Source organism: Thunnus albacares, chromosome 5, assembly GCF_914725855.1.
Source record: "Thunnus albacares chromosome 5, fThuAlb1.1, whole genome shotgun sequence".
Taxonomy (NCBI): domain Eukaryota; kingdom Metazoa; phylum Chordata; class Actinopteri; order Scombriformes; family Scombridae; genus Thunnus; species Thunnus albacares.
Window position 1 is genome coordinate 5,737,163 of NC_058110.1, and position 16,657 is coordinate 5,753,819.

General features: G+C 38.9%; 1 protein-coding gene across 5 annotated transcripts; it reads left to right on the plus strand.

Moving 5' to 3' along the window:
* The first annotated feature begins 449 nt into the window (after window positions 1–449).
* Window positions 450–16,010, plus strand: ikbkg (inhibitor of nuclear factor kappa B kinase regulatory subunit gamma). 5 transcript variants are annotated; one of them, XM_044352176.1, is made up of 15 exons: window positions 450–771; window positions 1,434–1,574; window positions 4,079–4,344; window positions 5,536–5,610; window positions 5,727–5,828; window positions 6,429–6,614; window positions 6,997–7,058; window positions 7,795–7,842; window positions 9,818–10,015; window positions 10,137–10,289; window positions 10,822–10,894; window positions 10,977–11,111; window positions 12,420–12,556; window positions 13,041–13,117; window positions 14,792–16,010. In XM_044352176.1, exons 2-15 carry the CDS (start codon window positions 1,436–1,438, stop codon window positions 14,980–14,982), a joined length of 1,842 nt encoding a protein of 613 aa, XP_044208111.1. In that variant the 5' UTR covers window positions 450–771; window positions 1,434–1,435; the 3' UTR covers window positions 14,983–16,010. The 5 variants fall into 5 exon arrangements, with proteins under 5 accessions (XP_044208111.1, XP_044208112.1, XP_044208113.1 ...); XM_044352177.1 differs by having other exon boundaries at window positions 5,727–5,792; XM_044352178.1 differs by lacking the exon at window positions 7,795–7,842 and having other exon boundaries at window positions 451–771.
* The last annotated feature ends 647 nt before the right edge of the window (window positions 16,011–16,657 follow it).

Here is a 16,657-nt window from a genome sequence, read left to right on the forward strand (position 1 = left end):
AGGAGGATATTGCTCCAGTTTTACACCCACCCAAACCACCCAGATTTTTTGTAGCTGACTTTATGTTGGCAGTGAGGGGGCCAAGGAGTTTCTGTATTTGTTTTGAGGAGTGTTCAGGGCCAATGATGATATGATATATAATAAATTATATATAATAACATATTAGTCAGAGGTATCAAACCACTACTTTTGCTTTGATACTTTAATTACATTTTATTGCTTTACTTAAATAGGTTTTTCATGCAGGACTATTACTTGTAATGGAGTATTTTTACATTGCTGTATTGGTACTTTTACTGAAGAAGGCACTTCCTCCACCACTGTATAAATATATATAACATACAGTGGACAGGTGGTCACGTTGGGTACCTATAGTATTAATTTGACAATAGACGTGTATAGTTAAGCACAGGGGGCGGGATTTGCCTGAGAGGAAGTACTACCAGGGAGGCTAAACTCGGGGGAAAATAACACCAATCGTTTCCTGAGCTAACAACACTCGGTTCGGCTTTGACAGATAACATTTAACTCATCTTAAAGCGCTCAGTATATAAGGATAACCTTACAAAACAGGGCAAAATGCCTTTCGGAAGATATACAGTTTGTTGATGTGGATCAGATTTTATGTCAGTCAACGAGTGCCTCCGATTACCCAGCTGCTGCTTTGTTCGCTAGCGCATAAGCTAAATCGCTAGGTGTCTGCCATTAGCCAGGATAAATATCCTTTGTGAATGAGTTATTCCGGACAACAATAGTGAAAAGGAACAGAAGGTAAGAAAAGTTTTATAGCTTTGATGTAGCTGTTGTGATCTAAAAATTTGTTCTGAAAACATATTATATCCTCTCAGAAAATAACATGGTTTTAGCTATAATAAATATGAGTTGGTCTTGTGTTTTGAAATCATATTACAAGCTGAAATTGACGACTTGTATTTTTTTACTATGCGTATACTGTAAATAAATGTATAAAACAAGGTATGTGTCTGAATCGCGCTCTTTGCCTCATGGTATTGGGGATGACGTAATGTTTTCCTCCCGTTCACCAACACTTGTGTGCAGGTTAGTTATGTGGCACAAAGACGAGTATTGGCATTTCAACAGTGAGTCATTAGGCCAATGTCCGCCAGCAAGCCAAATAGCTTCCTCAGACGGACCAGGATTTTGACAAGAGATTAAACTGAAAGTGAAAGCAACTACATGCACCTCAGACCGCGTAATGCTACGCGATGTGTCCGCATGTGAGGATGAATGCGGGTGTTATTACCGCAGTGATGTTACACATTGATAATGGTTAAATGAGGTGTGTGTGTGTGTGTGTGTGTGTGTGTGTGTGTGTGTGTGTGTGTGTGTGTGTGTTTGTGCGCGCGCGCCTGTCTCCAGGGGAGGATGATAATGTGTGATAATGTGGATGATAATGTACATGTGTTTTCTAGGGATGGTGCAGCCCCAACCTGATGGCCCCATGCAGTGGGACATGTCGGGAGAGGAAAGTGGTGGGGCCCTCAGGGTCCCACCAGAGCTGGCTGCCAATGAAGTGGTGACCAGGTTGCTGGGTGACAACCAGCAGCTCAGAGGTACCATAAAAAACAATTAAAACCATAAAGTACAACTTAGCAAATTTTAGACATATTAGAAACTGTCTCTCTTTGGACGCAGCCATGCTATTTATGCATGCTATGATTCTTTCCCATATGTCTTGGTGTAACGGAACGTAGTTGATGTATGATCCGTACGGATCGCCCCCAACGGTTCGGCACGCATGTGAACCGCGGCTTCATTGCAAAATTTAATGTCTCATTTAAGACAAAGTAAACAAACTGCTGTAAGTACAAGTCATGGACAGACATCGCGTCGCTAACAGGGATTTTGAAGAGCAACGACCAAACCAGCATCTAACGGTTAGATGCTGGTTTGGTTGTTTCGGACCCGTTAGAATCTAACGGGTCCGAAATGACATCTGCAGGTATATTTACACGCAGTTTAATGTGCTGCAGCTGAGCAGCTAATTAGCTATCTAGCTGCTAACTGACCTTAGTGGTGCACTTTTCTCCGGTGAATGTTTGTTTGGTGGCTCGTTCAACAAACTAAGCTGCAGGACAAGACGTGTGTTCATGTTTGTAAATTATCATCAAGTTTTGATGATGTGAGCACAGGCTGTTGTGTCATTCCCTACCATGTCTAAAAGAGGAAGGTATCTTCTTCTTCTATTTTATATATTTTAAGATATATTCAAACCTTGGACATCTTAAATGTTGTTTTCATTTAAGACCATGGGCAAAAGTTCCTTGCTGTAAGTGTTTTACAGAATGTATGGAAAGCAAAGTTTTATTTGTCTCCCCCCTTTTTTTTCTTTTTTTGCTGATCCCAAAAATGATCCGATCTGGGACTCAAATCCATGATACGATCCGAACCGTGAGTTTTGTGATCCGTTGCACCCCTAGTCTAATTACATTACATGTTTGGGGCAGTCTGGAGAAACAGCCATAAGACCTCTTGAGTGCGTATACAAAAAAAAAAAAAAAAAAAAAAAAAACTCTAGACAAAAAACCCATGCATTTCTATCACTGTAGAATACTGGAGAAATACAATTTCTTGAGCTTTGAGAATTTTAGATTATTTTCAAATTTGTGCCTTGTTTATAAAATTTTTAAATGATTTGGCCCCTCCTCCACTATGTGACTTTGTGTACACTCACTCAGTAAGTTCTATTAGGTCTTCCAGAATATCCTCTAAACGAGATTGTACCATACCATTTTATCACACTGCATTTGGGCAGTCAGCATTCTCTGTAAAAATCACAACTCAGTGGAATGCCCGACCTGACGGCTGCGGTTCCATCAGTATGTTTAAAACCAAATTAAAAAGTCTGCTCACAGCTACTCAGCTCTGTAACTGCTGACTCTACATTTTATCTCATGGCCTTCTCATGATAATGATAAGGTAGTGATTTCATTTAAACAGTTAAAGCATTTCTAATAATGTGCAGATGTGGGCAATACAAGTTTGTGAACTTGTGTTTTCTAAAAGTAAAATAGCTTTTAAAGAAAGCCTTTTTCTGAACAACAGCCACTGTGGCCACTAGTGGTTATTATGGGAGATCATAAATGCTAAAACGTAGTGGAGTAGCACAAACTGACTCAGTAATGTCACTTCCACAGCAATACCTATCTAACTTTAGCCAGCAAAAGCTGCTGATTGTACCAGACCAAGTTACACTGTAGCAGTAAACCCTTGAGTGTATTGAATTTAGAAAGAGTGTGTTTTATCACTTAATTCAACATTTTCTTTTTATGAGGAATGTATTATTCATTCTTTCAAAAATTAGTTTCCCTGTGAAGGGTTGGCTCACAATTTTTCTAGTCTATCTTAACAGGTCAGGTTTCCAAATGAACATTGAAACATGTTTTCCTGCCATAATCATTCCTCTTGTTCATACTAACCATTAGAAGATCCTTTCATAATGCACTTGCAATGTAAGTGATGGGCAACAAAATCCACAGTCCTCCTTCTGTGCAGAAATGTATTCAAAAGTTTATCTGAAGCTAACATAAAGCTTCAGCCATTCAAATGAGTCAAATCAAGTAGATATCATTCAATGTTACTGTCTTTTTAGTGCCAAAGTCCCCCTTTTTGTTACTAAACTTCCATCACAGTTCAGAGAACAGAGAAACACTGTCTGAGGAAACACAAAGAGAGAATTTGATGCTAAAAAGACTTTAAATGTGGCAGATATCCACTTGATATGACTAAATCAGAATGCTGGAGCCTCATATAAGCTTCAGATAAAGTTTTAAATACATTTTTGCACAAAATGACTGTGTACACACTAGGGATGTGCAGAGAGCCCAGTATTTGTATTTGTATCTGTATTTGTTTAGGCAGCAAAATTATTTGTATTTGTATTTGTATTCGAATAAAAGTGGAAAGAGGCTTAAAAATCCTGTTTTTGTTTTTATTATGCTTTTAATTTTAGAAAATGAAAGTCTTACAATAAGTGTTTATGAATAAACTGCCTTACGAAGGAGGTCCCCACACTGGGTTTTGAACTGGAGTTTCCCTTCATCCTTCTGTCCTTCAGAAGCCTTGCGGCGCAGCAACCTAGCTTTGCGTCAGCGCTGTGAGGAGATGGAGGGGTGGCAGAGGAGGACAAGGGAGGAAAGAGAGTTTCTCAGCTGTCGTTTCCAGGAGGCCAGGGCCCTGGTGGAGAGGCTGGCCCAGGAGAACCACTCTTTACAGAGCCTGGTGAATGGACCAGCCTCTTCCTCTAGCCACTGCTGTAGCTCCAGCCAGACTGAAGACCTGCATAGCCGCCCAGCGAGGAATGGACCCCTGGATGCTCCACAGGTTAGATAGTCGAGATTTACACATCTCCTACTTCATATTCACACATTGGCAAGTCTTTTTACATATTAACATATTAGTTACACCATTTCATAGCTACTACTGTTATAATACACAATCCTACAATGGTATATGTATAGAGAGATTATATGTATTATTTCACTTCTTTCTAATTGGTTCTTTTTTCTGTATATATTGTACTGTAGTTTTGTGCTCGTACTGTATTTCCGTTTCCATGGAGAGTCCCATTGCTACTGAGAAGGAAAGAATGAAAGAAGGGGGTGGCAGAGAGAGTTTTCCTGTCCTGTGACTAAATCTGGTCTTATTCATACTCTCTTCAGTTGGTAAACAACAATGGCCTGAATCTCAGCCCAAGTTTCAGTCCTTTAAAGCTCTGTTCAGTCCTCTCCTGCTCTCTGTGATATACTATACTTTGTTTTGATACAGCCAAACTCACAATTTACTTGTTTCTATTTGCATATTTTTATGTTTCTTTAAGTATAAAATATTGATTTGACGGCAGCTCCTATTTTCTCCTATTTTTTTGGCAGTACCTATTTTCCCAAGTTGCAACTCTGTGTTACTGATCAAATTATTATTAAGGATTATGACATCTGACCGAACAAACAAAAATGCAGGTAAACAACAGATCAGCAGGTCAGAAGCACGGTCAGAAGCAACAAACATTAACATTAACATAAAACCCTAACACTGAGGCTACATAGATAGCCTCAATTCACTCTCCACCTGCTCTCTGCGATCACTTATACTGTGATTCAATGCAGCTAAATTCACAATTTAGCTGTTCTCATTTACATATTATTTATACATTTTTATATATTATACATATACATTTACAAATATTCAATAGGGATTTGATCACGACTCACAAGTACTACCTGTTAACCAGCAGTCATTCCTGCTATATTGGGCTATATTGACAATAGAAATTTGAGATCACAGAGAAAGTTTGCGGTTGTTCTGTGAGAGTACAGCCACAAAGCAGTACTACATCTAAACAATGTGTGTTGAGCATGTATTCAATATGTTTGTTAAACATGCAAAATGTCAAATAATAGAAATGTGGCAGCTGAAGACTAGACACTCATTCTGAAATGTGGACATGCCAGTGCAATGGCAAAATGTGTTTTTACCTAGCATGATATTCAGTCTTATTTCTGTTGTGTCTGCCAGAAGCTGGATCAGCAGGAGAAGAAGAGAGTTGAAGAGACAGATCAACACACACAGACCACTCCCCCTCGCAGCCTGGTAAGATGTGTGTTTGGGGACGCTGTTGATCCTGCTGGCATCTCCTGTTGTTTTTTTGGTTTCCAGTTTGATGCACTTGATTATCTTTCATCTAATGGGTATGTCTGTGTGTCTAGGGTGATGAAAGTGTGCATAGCTCCTTGAGTAGCACCCCCCCCACTACCCCCACCTCACTTTCAGAGGTAAGGGGGGAGGTAATGGGCAGGGAAAATGGCCAGGTGAGGCAGCTCACTCCATCCCCATTGCACATCCGATTACTGGCACTTACTCTGTGTCCCTCCCACTTCTAGGTCAATTCTTCACCCCACCTGTCAGTGCATTCAGGCAGAGGACAGAAATCCTGACTTCCTACTGAGAAAAAAATACGGAATGGCCTATCATACGGAGTTGTAAATACTAAATGCCTCACTGCATTTTTAAAACAATTTAACAATAACATGGCACCAGTAATCTTTTTATCGGTAACTGTGTTTTACATTCAGTTCAGTTCAGTAATCTTTAGGTCATCCGTGCTTTTTCTTTGGCCTTCCGAGCAGGAATTCTGGATTGAATGGAGGTTGGATGCCACTGAAGTCTCTGCTTCTGACTTTGTACGGAGCACAGCATTAACACACAGCTGTTAGCACCACCAGTTTATCCCTCTCTCTCTCCTTTATATAAACCTTAGTTTGTGCACTCTCACATCTTGGTGTATTTCTACTTTTTGCTTGGAGTCTGTCATGTGGTCTGTCTCTGTCCATTTTCCTTCCTCCTATCATCATTTCTCCCTGCCTCCATTCATCCCAGGTTCTTTCACTTTTTCACGTCTTTCTCCGCAGCCTGTGGAGGGTGCAAATGACTTCCTGCAGCTGCTGAAGAGCCATAAAGAAAAACTGGAGGAAGGGATGAGAGAGCTGAGGAAGAAGAACGAAGAGCTGGAGAGGGAGAGGGACGACGGAGAGAAAGAGAGAGAGCGAATGCGTCGCTGCATTGACCAGCTACTGGCCAAACTGGCTCAGGCACAGGTAACATTAGCTAATTAGTACACAGATTAATGTGGAGTAATGAAGTACAACACATGAGCAGGACAGACATAAGGGAACATATACAGTGGTTGTTTGAGTTGAGTAATAAAACAGATAAAGCAATGACATGTGAAAAAAACTCTAATATAGTAGTGTCCAGGACCAGCTTCCACATAGGGGATTCGCTATTGTGAAAACAACTGCATTTTTTTAACATAACCTGAAACTGACAAATAATGTATTATAAAATGCTCCTTGGCATGTTACTGCTGTAGGTAGTAAGCTAGTTAGCCAGGCATGCTAACGTTCAGTTCGAGCAGACAATCCATTCCCTAAAATGTTGTTCTTGTGTTTTGGTTTGTCAATGCTTTGTTTTTGACAGGCAAGCAGTGTTACTGAGGAGGTTGTTCCACATCGCTCTGAGGCACAGCACTCCTCTGACTGGTATGACATATTTTCCCCTCTAACATCTACAACATGCAAAACTTCAACACATCGTTGTTGGCACTAAACTGACTTTCTGTGTGTCATTAGCAGCTTTGGTACTGAATGCTGTTTAATGAATCTTAACTATACTACAGAGGGGCAATACAGGCAATGGAGAAAAAAAAACTAATTTGTGTTTTCGATTTAATAATTTGTGCTTTTGATTCAATAATTTGTGCTCTCAATTTAATAGTTCTTGCTCTTGATTTAGTAATTTGTTCTGAGATTTAGCACGAAAGTGTTTACAGTAAAAAAATTCTGTTATCCCTTATATTATTAGGGATATCAGAGATAACACAGTGTTGTTTTTAAAGTATATATACAGATATCTTAGTTCAAGATCAAAATAAAACCTTATTAAATCCAAGCGATCCATAGTGAGGGTGTACACCGGACAAGAGACTGGCATGAAGGTGAATTCCATCAAATTGAGAGCACAAATTACTAAATCAAGAGCTCAAATTACTAAATCAAGAGCTCTAATTTATTTATTTATTTTTTCTACATGGTCCCTTCTAGGCTCTGTACTATACAGATATCTGAAGACAATTCTCTTCTATGGAATAAAGACACTAGAATGTTTTTTTTTTATTTCTGCCTTTCTTATCTTAATAAAACACTCACTTTTGAGATGTCTTCTTCCTCCTCCTCCTCCTCCTCCTCCTCCTCCCTCTCTTTCTGTTCCCTTTTCCAGCTCTAGCCTGGCTAAACTCACAGAGCAGCTTCAGGCCACACAGGGCAGGTGAGCCCACAGCTCTGTGTGGCTTTCTCTTTCTCACTGTGTGCATGTCTGCTTTCTACAAGTCTGTCTCTTCACCACTGTGTAGCTGTTACTGGCAGTGCCTGCCTGTCATGTTTTTGAACTTTCTTTTGCGTTTGTTCTTTTTTTGCATTTAGCTTTTAATATCATACTGGCAAACTCAAATGGACAATGTCCCAACCAACAGTTCACAACCCAATGATATTCAGTTTACTGTCTTTGAGGACTGCAGAATCCAGAAAATATTCACATTTGAGAACCTGGAAGCAGAGAATTTGAAAAATTTCTTCTTAAAAAATGACTCAAAATGATTAATCGGTTATCAAAATAGTTGGCGATTAATTTAATAGTTGGCAACTAATTGATTAATTGACTAATCATTGCAGCTCTACAAGGCATGATTGCACCAAGCATAACCACACACTTATCTTGTTTGTACGTGAATAGAATCAGATGAATTGATGCAATTTTTGGGGGGATAAAAGTCAACTTCTAAGTAATCCTGACTAGACTGAATAATATAGTTCACGTTAACATATTATATTAGTGGCATACTTTGCTCAGTGTTCAAATAGAATCTTACACCTAACACTACTGTAGCAGCTTAGGCTAATGTTAACATTAGTGCCACAGACTGACTGGCTGACATCTCAATTCTGAGTCTTTTATGTTACAAAACTTAAAACAATTATGTGATGTGCTTAAAAGTTTAATTTTGAAATTACGACAACTCTGTTCATTGGTTGTCTTTCTACTATTGCTAGACAGCTGCAGAACTACCTACTAGCTACACACATGTCTGAAATTGACACGGGACAGCTTGCCACTCTGTTGGTCTTTTATGAACAGCAATAAAACAATCTTTGGCCAAGCGTAAATTTACAGACACCGGAACACAGAGAGCATATTTAACAGAACCGAATATTTTTGTTATTGTTGTTTGTTGCGTGATGAACTCATAGAATAAACTCGTTTATATTGTATTATATTATATTATATATTTGTGGTGCCTATGCAGCCAGTGGTAGAATGTAATTTGTATTGGCTTTGTATATACTGCAGTACTGTTCTTGAGTACAGTTTTGAGACACTTAGTTTTTATGTTACTCTATACTTCTACTCACCTGCATTTATTTCAGTTATACTTTTCACATTAAGATTTTAAATCACAAACATGTGATCCTTTTATAAAATATGGTTTATTGATATAGATTAAATAAATAAGAAAAATGATCCAATCATATAATAATAAAACACTGACAGTGGCCATTCTGTATAAAGAGTACTTTTACTTTTACTAAAATACTCCTATTTTTGTTGCTAATATTACTGTATCTTTACGCAGAAAACATTTTGAATTCACGACTCATACTTGTAATGGAGTATTTTTAGTGTCATATTACTTTTACTTACGATCTGAAGACTTCTTCCATGACCATACAGAATAACTGTTAATTAGCTACAGGTGAGTAAATTTGCCAGGAACAGTTGCCAACTAAAACTGTCACTTGCTACAGGCTCAGACATGTAAGTTATAATCAGTGTTTCCCCTATAATTGTACAGAACGAGAACAAGAACCCCCACCAGGCCAAAAAAATATTTTTTAATGCCAAAAGTAACGCCAAATATCCATTAATTCAGAAATCAATAGCGTTTGGGAGCCTCTGTGCAGCACTGTTCCGAATCGTGAGTTAACCTAACATGAAGATGCTAAACAGAAAAATAGAGAACAGAGAAATATGTGGCTGCTGAGTCTCCCGACTTTTGCTCAGCCCCCACTCGCTCTTGCAAATTGAAAATTGAAAATTGTAATTTGGATAAAAAAGTAATCAATTGCTCAGCTCTCCTTTATTGTAGTAATAATGCATACATATGCATATATTAGAATTTTGATTAAAACTTGTTAGTGTACTTTTGTAATATCCGAGGTTCTTTATGAATCTTTTACTTTTGTAGGTATCGGGAGCTGGAGGAGAAGCTTGACTACCTGCAGAAGAGTTCAGCTCAGCGGGACAGAACTGAAGCTATGCTCAAACAGAAGGACAAAGACTGTGAAGCTCTGAAAGCTCAAGCGACATCTCTGTTAGGAGAACTGAATGAGAGACAGAGCTGCCTGGACAAAAGCGAGCATGAACGCAAAATATCGGAGGAAAAGTAAGTTGTCACTTCAGCACAAACACATAGGTAGTGCTGACCAAATGAGACTTCTGTGTGCTTGCCTGTGGGTGTGCATGTGTGAGCTGATGTGTTGCTCATTCTCTGTATTTGTGTGCAGGCTATGTAGTAAGGTGAAGGCCCTGCAGGTGGCAGAACGGGACCTGGAGGAGCAGAAGAAGCAGCATCATGTGGCCATGGACAAGCTGCTGCTGCAGACCCAGAGCCTGGAGCAAGCCCTGAAAACAGAGAGACATGTCGTCACAGAGGAGAAGTGGGTTCACCAACACACACCCACACACACCCACACACACACACACACACACACAGATAATAGTGTCCCAACTGGTTATTAAGATTCTCCACTACCATAAGAAAGATTTCTATACACAAGCAATAAATGATGTTCAGTGGATTTTCTCTAAACAAGAGATATCAGAAAAAATGTTAACAAACTATTTAATATCAAGTCATGTAAAAACTCTGACTTTGTTGCTCTAAATCATGGGAAATAATTGATTTGCATTTGTGCCACCGTGGTAACTCTGTCTTATCATATGAAATATTCAGTGAACAGGAAAACAAATCTCTTGTGTGCACAAGATAATATATAATTTTTTAATTTTTTAATTTTTTTATTTTACAAAAGATTTTAACTATTTTATTTTATTGTTGCATCTCATGTGTACAATATTAAAGAAAAAAAATCGGGACTCTTTAAATTCCGTTAACAACACCATACCTGAAAATCAGTACAGTATATTGTACTGAATAGTAAAATTATGTTTCCTTTTTTGTTCTCTCAGGAAAAAACTGACACAACTGCAGCATGCCTATACATGTCTCTTTAGAGACTATGATTCTAAACTGAAGAGTGAGGTAAAAACACATTTAAACATCTATTAATCCTCTTTAGTTTTGCTATGTAGCTTATGGATTCATGTTTTAACATTAATCCCAGGGAGGAGATCTGTGCAGCCGACTAGAGGAGGCGGAGAGAGCACTGGCCCTGAAGCAGGATCTGATTGATAAACTGAAGGAGGAGGTAGAGCAACAGAAAGGCTCACTGGAGACTGTTCCTGTCCTCACCGCACAGGTACAGTCACATGCTGCTGGGCATTTCTGCAGACATGGCTTGGAAGGGGCTCATTTGACAGGGACGGTGCAGACATGGAAATTACAAATCTCAAATTGTTGCGTTCATTCATCTCAAAGTTTCATAGTCGCAGATTTTGTAGTTTGTTAAAAAAAAAAAAAATCTAAGCTAAGCATTGCTTGCATCACTTATCAAATACACATCACTACACACGCTAGCAAGTGATCACCACTCATAACTCTGTCCAGTTATGGCTATGCTTCTGACTGTGGTCTCTTTAACAGTAGGTTTAGTCTGTTGCTGGTTTGAAGTGTTATATTGTGTCAAGATAGAAACTTATTTAACTCATTTAAGCACTGTTCATAAGGGTAATAGCTCAACAGCCAACCATCTGCTACAAGTTATTATACTGTGATTGTTTCTGTGGCTTTTGCAGTGTTTTAGTAATATTTTAACCATTAAGTATCACACTTGTATATCACAGCTGAGCTGATGATTTAGACATTTTCCACTACAGGAACTTAGTGGTGAAAGAAGTGGTGCAGTTTGAGGCATTGATTTTCTTTCACATATATACCTAATGACCTTTAATTCAGAGACAGGATTTTATAACTGGAAATTTATCACAGCAGCAACTATTCCATTTTGTTGCGATGATAGCAGTGTTTTGCCGGAGCCCTCTCTGTTGGCAGTGAATGGAAATCACAGCCTCTGAGTCACTTGTCGGTTCTGTTCTGATCAGTCTATATCACCTACACCCACATTTTAATAGTTATACATGTTGTGACTACTGGAAACAAAGTAAAAGTTGCTGAGAGGCTGAAGTTGGGCCTTGTTTGCTGTTTGTCTGACGCACTACCAAAAAAGATTCGCTGAGATAAAAAATAAGTTTAATAACTTTTATTAATGAAAAAGATCAACTTATTATAACATGCACAAAATATACTCAAAATAATCACAGCGATCAGGTGTAAAATAGCGGTCAACAAAAAATATGGTGACCCACTCACCCTCTCTCTCTTTCTTACCAGCCGGCATGCAGGTGAACAGGTGCTTATATTAACTATAGGATATCACCGCCCATATCCAAGTGACCTGATTATCAATCACTGTGATACCGTGCAATAATAAATAAACCAAAATAATCCAAAATATAAAGCAAGCAAAATTACTATTTTTCAAGTCATTCAAACTTGACAATTAATCCATTCATGGCTCCTACAATACAAGTACATTATGAAACAAAACAGCTGTAGGGGAATCAAGTTATATCTCTCTCCCCTTCCCACTGTCGTCATGTTTGCTCAGGCTGAGATCTACAAGGCAGATTTCCTAGCAGAGCGAGAAGCGAGAGAAAAGCTGAACCAGAAGAAGGAGGAGCTGCAGGATCAGCTGACTCAGGCCCTGGCTGAGATTGACAGGCTCAAACAGGAAGCCACATCACGGTAAGTCCTGTCCACAGTGCACTATCTATATCAAAGAAACATTATCCCTGAAAAGGAAAATTTACATAAAGGATGCCAATAACAATTGGCACAATGGAGTGCCAATTTGTGCCCTGAATGTGGACTTGTGGAAGAAAGTTGATAGCAGTGTGCTTGAATGAGTTATTTGAACTTTGAGTTCAGATCTGTCCTCATTCAGAGTTATTAGAGGTATTGAAATTGAAGGCAGACAGAGAAATTCAGCACGCAAGGACTTTATCCTTGCGTGCTGAATTTCTCTCTCAGATGCTGCATCAGCATTTTTAGATTAGCTTTACTGCAGATGTCATCAGAAGCAAAACTGTCGTCAACACTGCCACCTCATGTTTGGAGTCAGAGCTGCATCTACATTTGTTCTTTGCATATTTTTACAGTTAACACTGATATTTCTAGACATTTCTTAAAGCCGGGCCATGAAAGTTGTCCATGTTCACCTCTCTTTCAGTGCACGTATGGAGCAAATGAAGCTCAGACACCTGGAGGACTTTTCAACACGGCCCTCACACATTCCTCCTCCACAAGGTACATCACAACGACACACACACACACAAATGCACACAGATATGAAGATATGTTGTTAGACTAATTGTCTAACAACTTTCATCCATGAATTATGATACGTTTTTCCTGTTATTGACAGCATGCATTTTCACTAATAGACTGATAAATAGAACAGTCAGTTATGTGAAAACTGAAAAAAATGAATATTGACAGAATAGCAAGATTAACATTTTGTTATGTAAGTATATAAATGCATTATATTTTTAGGTATAAAATGGATAGTGCCAGTCCTTGATAATGATTGGCTGAGCCGTGTTTGAAGTCATTGTAAAATACTCTATAAACACACACCTGTGACCGCATTACAAATTACTGCACCAATTAGTTGCCTACACAAAATTGTTATAAAATGTCAGATTTTGTTGTGAATTTTGATTTACTGGGTGTGTCAAGCGTGGATGAGTGGTGGAAAGAGATGGACAGGATAGAGGAGGAAGATTAAAAAGAAAGGAGATGCGCTGAAATTAATGGGAGAAATTGAAGAGCGGGAAAAGTCAAGAAACAAAGCAGGGACCGTTAAGTAGACTATGTGGTCCGTTTGCTGTTTTCAGGCCTGATGTCCATAGTCAAACACTCCTGTACCAGCAAAGATGAGAGCTAACATAATTGAACACTACTTCAACATTGCACAATTAATGGTGATAAATGTTAATATCGCCATTAAATAAAAATAAATAAATGTTAATAATCACCACTATCCTTAAGCATGCTTGACTAGCCTGATTAGCTTTTTCATCTGTGTGTTGCTTTGCTGGCAACCATTCAGCAAAATGTTGCTGAAGAACTACATTGCTTGGCAGAAGAGTCATTATTTGTTATCAATAAATTATTGCATTTCTTGTTGCTGTGTGTTAATTTTTTGAAACCTTGCCAGGTGTTTTATAAAAGTAATAAGCCACGAGGGTGTGGTTTACAGTGATTTTTAGAACAGCTAAAGGGGTTCTAGGCACTCTGCTCGTCATTCAGCCTAACAGTGCCCCTTAGCTGTTCTAAAATGGTAAATGGTAAATGGACTGTACTTGTATTGCGCCTTTTTAGTCTTCCGACCATCAAAGCTCTTTTACACTACGAATCCCATTCACCCATCCACACACATTCATACGCTGAATGGGTACAGGGGCTACCGTGCAACCTACCCATCAGAGGAAATCTAATCATTCACACACATTCACACATTGATGGCACAGCCATCAGGAGCAATTTGGGGTTAAGTATCTTGCCCAAGGATACATCGACATGCGGACTGGAGGAGCCGGGAATCGAACTGCCAATCTTCCGATTAGTGGACGTCCCGCTCTACCTCTTGAGCCACAGCCACCCCAAAATCACTGTAAACCACGGCCTCTTGTGTCTTATTGCTTAATTTGATGGCATAATGGCATTTTGACAAATGACTGTGATACTAGTGGAATAATAATTTTATCCCTTATTGGCCCTTTTGATTATCATGGTTTTAATGGCTCCTAAAGTTGCAACCAATGTTGTTGTGAAGTAGTGTTCACTGTAGTGGCTGTTGTGCAGCTTTACTAATGAAAACCCAGGCATATACAAGAAATGGCTGAGTAGAGGTCAACTATAGTGACCACGATGACTGTTACCATTTTCTTTTCCTCCATGTCTCTGCTCCTGCTTTAGGTGTGTTCCCCGGTGGAGCTTTCAACACGGCGCCCCCTCCCTCCTTGTTCCGCAATCAGGGTTTGGTATCAGGTGGGGATCAAGGCGCAGCTGGAGCTGAAGAGCTGCCAGATTTATGTTGTCCTAAGTGCCAGTACCAGGCTCCAGATATGGACACGCTGCAGATACATGTCATGGACTGTATACAGTAACACCAGCATAGTTAAGGACATCATGACATCACAACACACACATACATACAGGGGGTCAAGGTGTTAGTTGCACCTTCTGCACCCTCTGCCATGCAAACACACTTACACAATCATATATACACACTGTGGATCCTACATGAATTATATTGAATGCGGTGGAATCAAGACAAGCGGCAATCAGATGACAGTATGAACCAGTGAAATAAAAGAACAGCAATTTAATCAGCATGGTATTTCTCTAGAACTGCTCCATGGATTCAGTTTCTGCTGTAGCTTTTCCATCCTTTTTTCTCCCAGCACCTGTTTTATTTTATTTCCCCTCTCCCCCTTCCTTGCCTCTGAGATGGCACACTGATACACATGTTCATCATTATTTGTACATGATCCCTGTCCCTTTCCTCAGTCTCATTTCTTGTCCCTCTTGACTCCACAGCGTAGTAGCAACTGAGGTAGATAACTACTGTACTCACTGTGGAGTAAGTGTGTATACTTTGACTGCATCATCCATTGTTACATACACTAGTAATCATTGGGCCTAAGGTGATGACATGTCAAAAAAAGTGACAATTCAGAGGGGTACCTTTCCCACAAAGGAGACAACACATGAGTGTGAATAACCTAGTGAGCTTTAAATAACAAAGTATATTCAAATATGTTTTGGTCATAAATGTTGCTAGTCTACATTACCTCAAAACATGTGTTATTATGTATTAGAGATGGGTTTACTCTTATTGAAAAAAGTAGCCATTCTCTGTGTCCTGTGCCTGTGTACACCTTTGACTGCACCACTGCTTTATCTCTGATGATAGACCTGACCCTTAACCCAACACACTTTGTGTGCTCCTTTTACTGTTTTATCTTTACCTGTAGCTCCTAGCTATTTATCTATCTGAATGTAAGCACATTGAGATTCTGTCACAGTTTGTGTGAATATTGTCTGTAATTATAGATAATTTGGAGCAAAGAATATTGTTTCACACTGTCAACAATTTACAAAATAAATAAATAGTTATTCATTAACTCTAAAATGTTGTGTGTGTGTGTGTGTGTGTGTGCTTTATGTATGTACCTGGAGTGAATAAGTACAGCCATGTGTACAACTGGAAAGAAACTATTTATGACGATTCAGGTGGAATAATTAATAATTATTTCCCTTTGATTTCCTTTATAAGGCTGGCAATATTTAATGTAGTTACAGTGTAATTATTATAGTATGCTTTAATTTTTCAAGTAATAATCCAAGAAGAGATAGATGGATCCACTTAAAATACATATATGGTACACCTGACATTGAGAGCAGATGGTGACGCTTTACAATCGTCGTTGAACACTAAGAGGGACCGGAAATCATCAATATAGCCTTCAAAATAAAATGTTTGCTCATACATCTATGACACCAAGACTGTGCTACAGCTATGCACTAAAATTAACTGTTTCCAGCGTAGTAGCAACATGTACAAATAGTTTGGTTTAAAGGCCCCTCCACTCAAAAATGTGCTTTTCTTCTTGTTCCTACACTTCTTCCTACACTGAGAATGGACTTTACAGTGAAGTGGGAGAAATCTTGTGTCCAGCAGTGAAACTTCTGAAATGAAATATTTGCATATTTATAGATTCTGGGATTTTTAATGAAGGAAGATGAAATGCCATTTTAACAATATAATTGAACTTTTTT

Coding starts and splice junctions, on each gene's coding strand:
- ikbkg (XM_044352176.1), top strand. CDS start 1,436: ATGGTGCAGCCCCAACCTGATGGCCCCATGCAGTGGGACATGTCGGGA. Junction 5,611..5,726: donor CCACTCCCCCTCGCAGCCTG/GTAAGATGTGTG, acceptor CTGTGTGTCTAG/GGTGATGAAAGTGTGCATAG. Junction 6,615..6,996: donor CCAAACTGGCTCAGGCACAG/GTAACATTAGCT, acceptor TGTTTTTGACAG/GCAAGCAGTGTTACTGAGGA.